The 14,744-nt window shown below is 37.0% G+C and overlaps 1 protein-coding gene across 6 annotated transcripts in view; it reads left to right on the forward strand.

Moving 5' to 3' along the window:
- Window positions 1-14,669, forward strand: part of cntrl (centriolin) — a 53,116-nt gene extending 38,447 nt beyond the window's left edge. For 5 of the 6 annotated variants that reach the window (XM_027145688.2, XM_027145694.2, XM_027145689.2 and 2 more), the window contains 11 exons: window positions 313-428; window positions 682-869; window positions 1,002-1,159; window positions 8,667-8,740; window positions 9,059-9,238; window positions 11,596-11,821; window positions 12,000-12,190; window positions 13,185-13,382; window positions 13,500-13,562; window positions 13,716-13,895; window positions 14,055-14,669. In XM_027145688.2, the coding sequence (XP_027001489.2) occupies window positions 313-428; window positions 682-869; window positions 1,002-1,159; window positions 8,667-8,740; window positions 9,059-9,238; window positions 11,596-11,821; window positions 12,000-12,190; window positions 13,185-13,382; window positions 13,500-13,562; window positions 13,716-13,895; window positions 14,055-14,171 (1,691 nt within the window). In that variant the 3' untranslated portion in view covers window positions 14,172-14,669. The remainder of the gene's footprint in view (window positions 1-312; window positions 429-681; window positions 870-1,001; window positions 1,160-8,666; window positions 8,741-9,058; window positions 9,239-11,595; window positions 11,822-11,999; window positions 12,191-13,184; window positions 13,383-13,499; window positions 13,563-13,715; window positions 13,896-14,054) is intronic. The other variant, XM_027145691.2, reaches the window with a different exon arrangement.
- Window positions 14,670-14,744: the final 75 nt, after the last annotated feature.

Raw genomic sequence — 14,744 nt, forward strand, 5'->3', positions numbered from 1 at the left:
AAAAATAGCATAAATGTTATGCGTTTTACGCTAGGAAAGGAGACCCCAATAAGTGACTGTTATATTTGTTGCACTTGGGTTTTAGTTTTCTGAATATTCAGAATAAAGTAGGCCACAAGTACTATGAATTTGTTTATAGAGAAACTTTTCTACATTGATTGATTCAAGTCTTTATTAGGTATCTATATGTAAAGTAAGGAATCTCTAATGTGGATTTTTTTTTTGTTTGTTTAAATGCAAAAATAGTTTTCACAGAATGGCTGATGCTGTTAAGAATGTATTATCAGAAGCTTGTGTTTTCTCTATGTGTAGAGCTGAAGCATGTACTAGACATGATCCAATTGGAGAAAGTAGAGCTAGAGAGAGTGAAGGTTCAGCACAACCAGAAACTGGACCAGCTTGAGAAGAGCCAGGAGTCTTTGCTACAGGTGAGCCCTAATTTAAAGAATTACTGGTATACCTGGTTTAATGCCATTATTCAGCAAATGGAAAACAACTAGTTGTCTTGTTCTGCTATAATAATATAGTATTATTATAGTATTATCATATAATATAGTATTATTCTTTCATTTGAAAAAAATAAATACAAACAGGTATTGCATTTTTCAAATCTTTTTATTTTAGCACAAGTTTTCGTGTTGTGAGCCTGTTACGGTGGAATTGATATGTTGTGCCTTGCAGGTGCGTCTGGAACTGCAGGAGGCAGAGAAGGAGGTGCAGGAGCAGCAGGCTGACTGTGAGAGACATAGGAGGCTGCAGGAACAGGAGATCCTTACACTGAAAGAGCAGATTAATGTTGCAGGTACAGAAAGGAGCAGCCTGCTGGAGCAGTGCACCAACCTGGAGACCCGTCGCTTACATGTACAGAGGTAGGAGCTCCAAATGACTTACCTGTTCAGTTTATTTTTAGTAATAATGCAGCATTTACACTTGAAAAACAGCTGTGTTTACTCTGTGTGCTATATTAAAGTGGCTTTAAATGCTGTTATCCTCTGTGGCAGATGTCAGGAAACAGCAGAGGAGGGGGTGAGGAAAGCAGAGGCAGAGTTGCTGAAACTGCAGGCAGAACTGGCTAAGCTGAAGCAGGAGCACAGACATGCGCAGAGTGTTCGAGAAGAAATCATCAGAGATACCACCGCAACCCAGAAACAACTAGAAGGTTTAAGCCATATTTAAAATAATATTCATATGAGTCTGAAATGGGATATTTTTGTGCTAGTGTAAGCAGAATTAATAGTTAACAGTTAATTATGTTTGCTTTGTAGAAGCCAACATTCTGATTTGCATTATAAGCTTATTATTATTATTATTATTATTATTAATGGGCTTGCAAAGCACATTCTTATTCTCTTGCATACTTAATATTATTATTATTATTATTAATGTGCTTGCAAAGCACATTCTTATTCTCTTGCATACTTATTAATGTGCTTGCAAAGAATTTTAAGAATTCCCCATTCAAGTCTATGGGGAAAAAAAAACCCCTTTGAGCTTCCGTACCGGGAATTCTGGAATTCCGATCGCTTATAAAAACTATAGCACACCTCTCCTCAATGAGCTGGTCGATTTGACAACTCATCCATGGAGTAGGGGATAGCAATTTGTTTAGCATGCAAGAAATTCGGGGTTTCGAAACCACCCTTGTACCGTGTTTTTTCTAACACTTTATGATAAATGAGTTGACATTAGTTACCACGTTACTTAACATGAACTAATAATGAACTGCACTTCTACAGCATTTATTCATTTTGTTCATGTTAATTTCAACATTTACTAATACATTATTAACACCGTGTTAACATTACTTAATATACTGTGAACTAACATGAACAAAGAATAAACTTTATTTTAACAAAGATTACTAAATACAATAATTTATTGCTCATGGTTAGTAAATGTTAGTTAATACATTAAATTTGAACTAATGATCCTTATTGCAACGTGATTACATTTTTCCCCAGTAAAATCTCTGATTGATGCTTTAGTTCAAGATCTTCATGGCGCTTGTTTCAGGAAAAGATAAATGGATTTTCAGGTGTGCTCTTTTGTTGCAGGTGAGAAACTAGTCTGCAAATATAACCATAGTAACTGTGCAGCCATACCCTAGCAACCATGTAGTGCACCTTACGAACCATATTGCAATATAAAGAAGCCATATCTCAGTTACACAACATAAAACACTCAGCATGCTGAGGGGAACTGACGTCACGTGTAGCCCTGCCCCCAAAATTAGCGAAATCAAAAATTTAGCACAACATGGACATGTGACATATCAAAACACTCAGCACGATGAGGGGAACTTGCCACGAGCAAGCACATTCACATTTTCTTTAGGAAATGTACCGTTCTAGTTAATGTGCTTGCTAAAGCACATTCTTATTCTCTTGCATACTTATTATTATTAATGTGCTTGTAAAGCACATTCTTATTCTCTTGCATACTTATTATTATTATTAATGTGCTTGCAAAGCACATTCATATTCTCTTGCATACTTGTTATTATTAATGTGCTTGCAAAACACATTCTTATTCTCTTGCATACTTATTATTATTATTATTATTATTATTATTATTATTATTATTATTATTTTTAATGTGCGTGCAAAGCACATTCTTATTCTCTTGCATACTTCTTCTTCTTATTATTATTATTCTGATAATGAATGTGCTTGCAAAACACATTCTTATTCTCTTGCATACTTATTATTATTATTATTATTATTATTATTATTATTATTATTATTAATGTGCTTGCTAAAGCACATTCTTATTCTCTTGCATACTTATTATTATTATTATTATTATTATTATTATTATTATTATTATTATTATTCCGGACACTTTTTCGGCGCGTAACTTGTCCCGCAGCTTTTGTCCTAGACACATAAATGAGGTGTCAAATCGACCGGCTCATTGAGGAGAGTTGTGCTATCCATTTTGTAAGCGATCAGAATTCCAGAATTCCCAGTATGGAAGTTCAAAAGGGTGTTTGTTCCCCATAGACTTGAATGGGGAATCTCTCTGTAGATGTGATAACATCCATAAGAAGGCAGCAGACACCAGTGAATCTGTGTAAAGGTCTTTATTAAAGCTTGTTGCTATATTTCAGTGAGCTTGAGTTTCATTTCATATATATATATATATGTATATATATGTATATATGTATATTGTGGGATCGCCCCCTATTTTTATGATTTTCGTTTGACGGCTCAGTGTAGTTTTTTAAGCCTCCTAGGACAAGTGAGAACCGAAACAAAGGACGGAAGTGCTGTGTGTTTCGTTCAGAAACGCGTTTTGGATTAAAAGGCTTACATATTCCAGTTCCTTAGACTCTTGGGGATTTTTTCACAAGCATTTGCAAAATTACCTTTCTTCACTGTGGTAATTACAAAATTACCCCAGTGAAGAAAGGTAAGCGCCGCCTATTTCCGGTGACTATCAACTTGGATTAAATTAGTATGATGGCTATAAATCATATTATGCTTTGTTTGTGGGCTTAATAAAATCCCGAGAGTCTAAGCTTTCAAACAATATAACATTTAACCGTGTATTTTATGTTTAAAACGAGTTGGTGGCATGCCTTTGACAGCACGGTGGTCACATATGTTGTTGTTTCTCGGCGGTCACATATGTTGTTGTTCGAACATAAAACCGCAATGGCTTCCTCGTCTTCCTGGAAGATCTTGAACTAAAGCATCAATCAGTAATTTTACTGGGAAAAAATATAATCACGTTACAATAAGGATCATTAGTTCAAATGTAATGTATTAACTAACATTTACTAACCGTGAGCAATAAATTATTGTATTTAGTAATCTTTGTTAAAATAAAGTTTATTCTTTGTTCATGTTAGTTCACAGTATATTAAGTAATGTTAACACGGTGTTAATAATGTATTAGTAAATGTTGAAATTAACATGAACAAAATGAATAAATGCTGTAGAAGTGCAGTTCATTATTAGTTCATGTTAAGTAATGTGGTAACTAATGTCAACTAATGAACCTTTATTATAAAGTTTTAGAAAATAAAAACTGTCCAAGGGTGGATTCGAACCCCGAATTTCATGCTAAACGGATTCGCTATCCACTAGGCCATCCAGGAAGACAAGGAAGCCTTTGCGGTTTTATGTATTAATTCACTAATGTGAAGAATGGCGCATCTAACAATACCCAAGCTTTATTATATTACAGTCATTCTTATCATTCTTTGTGATATACGTGTCATATCATGTCAAAAAATAATTATGTAATGTGAGGAGACAAAGAAAAAATGCGCTTAATTTTAATTAATGGGTGGCTCTTAAAAGAGCCGTTGCTGTTCTTAAAAGGACATTAGTTTAAAGTGAAATAAAAAATTATAAAAACTACACTGATAGTTGAAAACAACAAAAAGTTATACAAATGGCAGAAACAACAACATATGTGACCGCCGTGCTGTCCAAGGCACGCGACCACTAGGTTTAAGCATTAAATACACGGTTAAATGTTATATTGTTTGAAAGCTTAGACTCTCGGGATTTTATTAAGCCCACACACAAAGCATAATATGATTTATAGCCATCATACTAATTTAATCCAAGTTGGTAGTCACCGGAAATAGGCGGCGCTTACCTTTCGTCACTGGGGTAATATTTTCCAAAACAAATGCTTGTAAAAAATCCCCAAGAGTCTAAGGAACTGGAATATGTAAGCCTTTTAATCCAAAACGCTTTAATCTAAAACGCGTTTCTGGCTGAAATGTGTAAACAACAATCCACTTCCGTCCTTTGTTTTCGGCTCTCACTTTATTTTCCAAAACAAATGCTTGTAAAAAAAATCCCCAAGAGTCTAAGGAACTGGAATATGTAAGCCTTTTAATCCAAAACGCTTTAATCCAAAATGCGTTTCTGATCGAAACACACAGCACTTCCGTCCTTTGTTTTCGGCTCTCACTTGTCCTAGGAGGCTTAAAAAAATACACTGAGCTGTCAGATTTGTAGTCCGAATCGAACGAAAATCATGAAAATAGGGGGCGATCCCACAATATATATATATGAAATGAAACTGAAGCTCACTGTGAAATATAGCAACAAGCTTTAAGTAAAGACCTTTACACAGATTCACTGGTGTCTGCTGCCATCTTTTGGATGTTAGCACATCTACAGAGAGATTCCCCATTCAAGTCTATGGGGAAAAAACACTCCTTTGAACTTCCATACTGGAAATTCTGGAATTCTGATCGCTTACAAAATAGATAGCACACCTCTCCTCAATGAGCCGGTCGATTTGACACCTCATTTATGGGTCTACGACAAAAGCTGCGGGACAAGTTATGCGCCGAAAAAGTGTCCGGAAGAAGAAGAAGAGAAAGAAGAAGAATAAGTATGCAAGAGAATAAGAATGTGCTTTGCAAGCACATTAATAATAATAAGTATGCAAGAGAATAAGAATGTGCTTTAGCAAGCACATTAACTAGAACGGTACATTTCCTAAAGAAAATGTGAATGTGCTTGCTCGTGGCAAGTTCCCCTCATCGTGCTGAGTGTTTTGATATGTCACATGTCCATGTTGTGCTAAATTTTTGATTTCGCTAATTTTGGGGGCAGGGCTACACGTGACGTCAGTTCCCCTCAGCATGCTGAGTGTTTTATGTTGTGTAACTGAGATATGGCTTCTTTATATTGCAATATGGTTCGTAAGGTGCACTACATGGTTGCTAGGGTATGGCTGCACAGTTACTATGGTTATATTTGCAGACTAGTTTCTCACCTGCAACAAAAGAGCACACCTGAAAATCCATTTATCTTTTCCTGAAACAAGCGCCATGAAGTTCCTGAACTAAAGCATCAATCAGAGATTTTACTGGGGAAAAATGTAATCACGTTGCAATAAGGATCATTAGTTCAAATTTAATGTATTAACTAACATTTACTAACCATGAGCAATAAATTATTGTATTTAGTAATCTTTGTTAAAATAAAGTTTATTCTTTGTTCATGTTAGTTCACAGTATATTAAGTAATGTTAACACGGTGTTAATAATGTATTAGTAAATGTTGAAATTAACATGAACAAAATGAATAAATGCTGTAGAAGTGCAGTTCATTATTAGTTCATGTTAAGTAATGTGGTAACTAATGTCAACTCATTTATCATAAAGTGTTAGAAAAAACACGGTACAAGGGTGGTTTCGAACCCCGAATTTCTTGCATGCTAAACAAATTGCTATCCCCTACTCCATGGATGAGTTGTCAAATCGACCAGCTCATTGAGGAGAGGTGTGCTATAGTTTTTATAAGCGATCGGAATTCCAGAATTCCCGGTACGGAAGCTCAAAGGGGTTTTTTTTTCCCCATAGACTTGAATGGGGAATTCTTAAAATTCTTTTGTACTTTCTGTACATGTAAAGGAGACTGTCAATACATGTAACTATCAATTCCCACTATCAATCCAATGATTCCACAAGTATTGGCCCCCAGTCAATACACTTTTGTCCAAATGTATTGGCACCCCACCGGGTATTCATGTGTAGCCCCGCCCCAAAAAAAATGTTCGATGTAGTATAATAAGTAGAATCCCATAATGACTGCAGTTTTAACATGAAATGTCAAAACACTTAGTAGTCACTTTTGTCCAATAGTATTCGCACCCCACCGGGTATTCACGTGACGTCACGTGTAGCCCCGCCCCCCAAATAAGCGAAATCATAAATTTTGCACAACATGGACATGTCATATATCAAAACACTCAGCCCAATGAGGGGAAGTGCCTCACCTGTGTTTTGGTCACGTCACATGACGTCACGTGTAGCCCCGCCCCCAAATCATAAATTTTGCACAACATGGACATGTCATATATCAAAACACAGCCCAATGTGTTTGAGGGGAAGCGCTTCATGTGTGTTTTGGTGATGTCACGTGACGTCACGTTTAGCCCCGCCCCCCAAACAAGCGAAATCATAAATTTTGCACAACATGGACGGGTCATATATCAAAACACTCAGCCCAATGAGGGGAAGTGCCTCACGCATGTTTTGGTCACATCACGTGTAGCCCTGACCCCAAAATAAGTGAAATCAAAAAGTTAGCACAACATGGACGTGTCATATATCAAAACACTCAGCCGAATGAGGAGAACTGCCTCACGTGTGTTTTGGTCACGTCACATGTAGCCCCGCCCCAAAGTAAGCGAAATCATAAAGTTAGCACAACATAGACATGTCATATATCAAAACACTCAGCCCGATGAGGGGAACTGCCTCACACGTGTTTTGGTCACGTCAGGTGACGTCACGTGTAGCCCCGCCCCCAGAATTAGCAAAATCCTAAATTTTGCACAACATGGACGTGTCATTTATCAAAACACTCAGCCCGATGAGGGGAACTGCCTCACGCGTGTTTTGGTCACGTCACGGGACGTCACGTGTAGCCTCGCCCCCCAAGTAAGTGAGATCAAAAAGTTAGCACAACTTGGACATGTCATATATCAAAACACTCAGCACGATGAGGGGAGGTTGCCACGTGCAAGCACCATTCACATTTTCTTCAGGAAATGTACCATTCTAGTTAGTATTATTCTTAGCCAAAAATTTATTTTAAAAAAATGCGGCCTAGGGCTTTCGAGCCACATGCACCAAATTTGGATATGTCGTAGACCCTAGTCTGAAGTTGCTATTACTTTTCTAAGCAATCGGAATTCCGGCATTCCCGGTAAGGAAGCTCAAAAAAGCCGTTTTTCCCATACACTTCATTATAAACTTTTGAGGTTTATAACTTGGCAAGTTTCTGAGTGATTTACACTGAACTCGGACAGGTTCTTTAGGACCTTACTCCGGACGAAATTTTTTTTTCGGAGTTCCGATGGAATTTTCGGTTTTCCCGTAGTCAACGATCGAACATCCCATAGACTTGAATGGGGATTTCCGTAAAGTCCTCTAAGCTCTCACACACGAAATACATCCAACATTAAGAATTGCATGTACTGGTCTATGCAGTATAATAATAAATAGAATCCAAACCCTCAGTAGCCACTTTTTGCCAAAAGTATTGGCACCCCACCGGGTATTCTGGTGACGTCACTCGACACCACTTGACGTCACGTGTAGCCCCGCCCCCAAAACAAGCGAAATCAAAAATTTGCACAACATGGACATGTGACATATCAAAACACTCAGCACAATGAGGGGAATTGCCCCACGGGTATTCTGATCACGGCACATGACATCACATGAAAATTAAAAATTTGCACAACATGGACATGTGATGTATAAAAACACTCAGCACAATGAAGGGAACTACCTCATGGGTATTCGGATCACAATCTTTCTGTCCACTCGCCTCCAAAATACAGCGGCTTTTGCGAATACTTGCACCGTCAAAGCCAACATCAAAGTTTGTCGCAACAAACTTTACAAATCTAGTTATTATTATTCTTCTTAGACAAAAATTTATTTAAAAAAATGTGGCCTTGGCCACTTTTTGCCAAAAGTATGTGAAGTGAAGTGAGCTTCACTAATGTGGGTGGGATGGGTCAGAATTCATGTTATATAACCCCACTTACTATACTATACTATACTATACTATACTATACTATACTATACTATACTATACTATACTGGTTTAATTTGATTATAGAGATATTCGTGCATGTTAATGCATTGTGTTAATTTTTGTTTTATTTCTCTACAGAGAAATCTAAGGATCTGAATAAACTAAAAGAAGATATTGCACACTCAACAGATCAGCTAGAGAAAATTAGAAAGGTGTGTATAAAATATACCTGTGTCTATAATCTGAGTTTAAACTGTTAAATGAGTTAAACTGTTAAATATACATTCTTCCAATTTCTTTACTGTGGACATTAAAAAGTGCAAAATCTCTTAAAACTCATCTAGTGTAACAGACACACTCAAATGAGACAAATGACAATGGTCTAAATCTAATCGTATTTGTAAAGTATTTACTTTTCTTGAGGGTTTTTTTACCTTCTGGAAAAGTTGTTCTGTTCCTGAGGCATGAGAGAATCATTTAAAAATTCAAGTCATAACAGCATTTATCATTTGTTGCATTTCTGTGTACAGGAGTTAGAAGATGCTCAGCGAGATCAGGATGATTTTGTGAAGCAGCAGCAGCACCAGAAGGCTGTGATGCAGGACAAAATCCAGAGGAGACAACAAAGAATAGACAAACTGGTACAGCAGCTAAAGGAGATTGAGGCATCTGTGGAAAGGAAGGAGATGCAGTTTGAACGTCAGGAGGAGGTAAACATTTTGTGCTAATTTATCTGATCATACTTTATGATCTAAATGTTTGTTGTATACACTTACATTTTACATTAAATGAACGCATGACACAGACGTCATATAATGTCATGTGTCATATAATGTCAGGGATAATCTTGTCATGTGAATCACTAACAGTAATCATTAATTTGTTAATTTTGGCTAGTTTTGCTATTTAAACATTTGCTATTAATATTTTAAGGTTTATTTGATATATATAAAATCAAAAAGAAAAAGAATTTTACAATTTTGAAATTATGTTTTAAGAAAAAATGCAATTCTGTTAGATCTCTTAAAACTACCTCAGTCTCCTACTATTCATATTTATGCTGAGAACATCCAACATGACAGAGACAGTATTTGCTATAGCCACCGCTGTCATACAATAATCTGTACTTTCTTTTTTTGTCTCATTTTCTGATGTCAACACTAGGGCTGGGCAATATGGCTGAAAACTGTATCACGATCTCAGTGTTTCATATCGGTCGATATCGATAAATATTGATATTTTTTATATTGATTTCAAATAAGGACCAGGAGAAAAATATATTACATTTAAATATTTTTATTTTAAACTTAACCTTCCTCTGATCATAATCCACTCAGTTATTAAGACAGAAATGTCAACAACCATTTATGCAAAATGAAAGAAAATGTAAGAAATGATTAATAAAGTGTAATAAAATAGTGCATAATAGTTCTGCATAATTTGCAGATGACATTGGTCTGACTACTGTCAGACTTATAATATCCAAAAAACTGCCATACTGGTGAGCTGAATTTCCTCTTTTATTTACAATTTCCTCGCTTGCTGTGGCGCTCATTTTCTGCTTATCAGTCGCCGGTTACTGAGGAGGAATCCAGCAGACCAGCACGAGACAACAATATGGCGCGACCAAACTTGATACTGTTACATGATTGGCTGTATTATATGATTATCGTTATCGTACATATCGCCCAGCCCTAGTCAAAACTTGTTCGCTTGCCAGATTTGTACTTTAAGTTACAATTTGACCCACATGGCACAGCCAAAACAACTCACTAGTTGTAATTTACTGTGTCTAGTGATGACTGTTAATCATAACAAGAAGCCCAGGAAGCAATCTGAGTCATTTCTATGTGAATCCACAACCTAATGGCAGGCATGGCTTGACTAAAATTTAGAAGCTAATCACATGTAACTAAGAAGCTCATGGTCTTTCAATGTTCCTTCACCTTCCTTGTAGCTAGAGTAGCAACAGAAAAGCTATAGAATTCGATCCATGCTGTCACCTTGGGTTAAATGTAGCTTTGTATTCCCCTGTTAAGAATGAAGATATTTTTGACAGCATGTGTGATAATTCACATGGCCTTGTTTAAACTAAGAGCTCTTAAGAAGAGGACAGTAAACAAGTGTACCTCAAATGCCACACACTACATAATAGGTGGGATCATCTATGAAAGCCCTTGTTGTGTTCTGTAGAGACTGGTGTCTGCTTCTAAAATGGTGTCGAAAATCTGGGAAAGGTTTTTCTATACTTTTGGTTTTCATTCTTGAAGTGAGAGATCCAAAAAATGATATTAATTTTGACTGGATCCTGTGCAATGCAAAATGTTTTATTTTCAGGAACTGCTAGGCAGTGGAAAGTGCTCACATACAGTACCTCCTTTTTTAGGAGTAGAAGTACTAGCAAGTACTTCTTTCTACGAGCTCACCTTACATGATGATCACGGGATTTTTATGGTCTTTTTATAGAAATATTTCTATTTTATCTATTTTATAGAAATAAACCAACTGATCTAGTAGCATTACATTATGTCAAGTAGAGTGTTCTTTGTTGTATCTGGTGTAACCTGCTGTTCAGTTTACACTGGACAGCAGACATCTGAGCCTCCAATCATCTGTCACAAGAGGAAATGCATAAGAAACCCTTGTCTACACACAGACTGGCTCAATGGGTCCTGGGCATCATTACTATGGCATGTAAACAGCCCTTGGGGTGACATGCCAATACATCAGCAGCAGCTTCTCCTCACGGGCTTTGTCATGGTGACTTGCTGCTCTGACAAGTGCGTTGCTGTCACCTTGGCATCACCATGCACTTTCAGTTCTAAGGCGTGTTGGTGTTAATGACATTGTGGCATAAACTGTACATTATCCATGTGATTCTTACTTCTTCAGACTGGTGGGATTTGAAGCAGAAACAGTTACATACATATTACGTGGTTGGATGCATGATTGTATAGTTGGAGCAGACACAGTCTCACTGACAGAGATAAACTACAGAATGTACATTCTAGGATATATGTTTTAAATAAATTTTTATACTTTTTTTTTTAAACTCTTTTTGTACTAGCGACTGATGATCCAACAGCAGCAGAGTTCAGAGCTGGAAGAGCTACAGAGACGGCAGCAGACGAAGTTGAAGGCTCAGCTGCAGGCACTAGAGGAAGCTCTGTCGAAGCGAGTGGAGAAGATGGAACAGGTCACACTTTCTGTGGAAAAGCTAGAAGAGCAAAGATGCTTCCTGCTGGCAGATCAGCAGCAGTGTGCTTTACTGCAGGACAGAGTGGCACAGCTGGGTGAGTTTCTACCGCATTCAGATGTTTCTGCCTTTGTACTGTGTGTAGGGTCTTACACAATTATATGCAACATATTTGGTTGCCTACTTGGTATACTCAGCGCATACAGGTTTGTGTTCCTGCTATATTTAGATGTATTTTAATCTAGTGGTAAAAAAGCAGGGATGTGTGTTTGTAGAGCAAGTACTAGCTGACACTGAGGCCAGGCTACATGCCAGCACAGAGGAGCAAAGAGAAGCAAGGGAGGAACTTGAAACCTGCCACTCTGTGTGGCAAGAGTCCCTTGAAGAATCTGAATGTCAGAGGGAGCATGCACAGGCCCTGATAAGACACAGTCTCACTGACGGCGATAAAGTCCAGCAGGCTGAGGTGAGAGATGTTTTATTGACTACAAGTTTAAATTTTATCATATTCTTTAAAAGTCTCTGGAGCTACGGCCACCTGCAAATGCCAACTCTGTTTCATTACCTCCTCTTAAGAAGGAATGATGAAAGTTGTATGTATGTGGAATTATCAATTTATCAATGCAATTGTTCCAAGCAGAATCAATATGTTCTACTTGTCGACAAGTTCTACTTGTCATTTTTTAAACACATATAATTCACCAATTCTTAACTGTTTCACACCCAGGTATGTGTTATTAGGTATGGCTGATCCACCTATTCATTACATTATTCCATTCATTTAAATTTATTTTTATAGCATTTCCATAGACAGACATTGTCCCAAATGAGATTTACATAAATATAAAAATTGAGAATAAGAATGACAAGGTTTAAAATTTGCCAAAAACCTCTAAATAAAAGTTCAAGAGTATGTATAAAGGAAGAAACTGCTCATGAACCAAAGTATACAAGCTCAAGCGTGGATATGAATTGCTGCCAGATGCACTTGTATTTATTGATGTGACTGCTAAGGAAAGCAGGAGGATACATTTTGACGTATTTAAGGCAATATTTTCTGCTCACATTTAGCCAAATGCTTTTAAATTCACCGGATGTTCCAGTTTAGATGGACAGTGACCTGGAGCAAACATTTATTAAAAATGACAATGTAATTTGATTGTTAGAAAAGGAACTGCATAATGTACTGCATATAGAGTAATTCCTGTAAGTGCTGTAATTCAGCACTGTTCTTATTTGTTGTGAATATCTTCACAGCCTGCACTTTGAGATCATACTCATTCTTTAAATTTAACTCTTAGAAATGGATGTAGGCAGCTAAAAGAACTGCCTTAATATATATTGAGTGTTTTAATAGAATTAGCTGTTAATGCTGCTTATTTATTACTTGCACCACTGGCATTAGTTAGATGAATTCAGTGACAGTGAAGTGCTAATTATAGCTGTATTTGTGTCCTCAGCTCTGGAGTCAGGGAGAGGAGAACAGTCACATGCGAGACATTAAAGATACTGTGCGCTCTCTCAGAGCTGAAGTGCAAGCAGAGCTGGACAGTAGTTTGAAAGAGCTGCAGCCCATGATCACTTCAGACATGGACAGTGACATGGAGAACCACACATCAGCAGCACTGAACACGGGGAAAGCAGCCTACAGCAGCAGAGTATGGGCTGAGATTTCTAAATGAATGGATTTAATAAAGATAAATAATTAGAGAGATAAATAGATAATGTTAATGAGATCATAAAACGGTGGTGATGGTGATTATTCCTGTCTGCAGGATGAGCAGTGGAGAGGAGAAATGATGAGAGAGAAGCTGAGGCAGCATGAAGATAACCTGAAGGTACAGTGTGATATTCTGAGTGTCATTTAGCAATTCATGTGAAAAATATCATTTAAATATAATTTTGAATTATAATTTTTTACTCTATTTCAGCCAATACTCTTATTTTATTTTAGAGACTCTGAAAGTCTTTTTCTCTATCCTTTACTGAAGGCACAGCTGCACAGGTGCATGTTCTCTCAGCAGGAAGCACTGAGTCTTCGCAGGCAGCAGACGGAGGGAAGCATCCAGGGCCTGCGCAGACGAGTAGACAAGCTGGACCAGCTACTGACCAAGTCAGGCCAGGAGTTCCCTTACTTCAGTGACTCCAACATCTTCCACAAATATGTTTGTGTAAGTGAGTCTTTTCTGATTCAGACACTATATTCTTCTGAAAAAAAGAAAAAGTATGTAAACTGTTTCATTTGTCAGCATAAAGGAGCACTCAGAAAGGGGAAAAATATGGAATTAATAAAACTGTAAGCTTTAACGTTTTTATGTAAATGTTCACAGACAGACACAGAAAGGTGGCAGCCAAAAAGGGAGAGAAAGTGCTCCTTAAGTCCCATTAGACTGGACTGGACTATTCCTGAGAAAGACCAACCTGACATGCCGAGCCAAGTGCACTGAAGCCAAAACCTTCTCTCTGGTTGCTTATAAAGCCAAATCACTGCATGAAGGAGATTCCCAGCTTTAAAGACGATGGCCGTCATGCTGTGTTGAGGCACATTCTGTGACCACACAAGGAGGATAAATATTAAGTTGCAAATAATCTACATTTATTTAGGTTTATCACCTCAGAGCCATCATCAAAATGTCTTTTTTTTTTTTTTTTGCTTGAGAGAAATTGAGTTTGAAGTTTATATGATTTTGTTTTACAAATAATTTTAACATTTTTGATAAAATAATGTTGAAGTGTGTGGTATATGGGAAGGGTTTTAAATCTGTGTTCATCTGGGTATTGAACCATGACTGGATGTTTAATGCCTTATTATAGTTTTGTACATACTTTTGATAAAGTTTGCTCTTTTTACCACAAAGTAAACTATTTATTATAGCACTTTTTTATACATCACTGTTACTTAAATATGACAATTGTGTGCAATAAAAGTCATTTTCATGATTTAACACCGTTTCTTGTTTTTCTTTATAGTTCATTTAAGTGTTAGTCAAGAGTTCTCAAAAAAAATCAAAGAGACTTAT

The sequence above is a fragment of the Tachysurus fulvidraco genome, chromosome 9 (genome assembly GCF_022655615.1).
Source record: "Tachysurus fulvidraco isolate hzauxx_2018 chromosome 9, HZAU_PFXX_2.0, whole genome shotgun sequence".
NCBI lineage: Eukaryota > Metazoa > Chordata > Actinopteri > Siluriformes > Bagridae > Tachysurus > Tachysurus fulvidraco.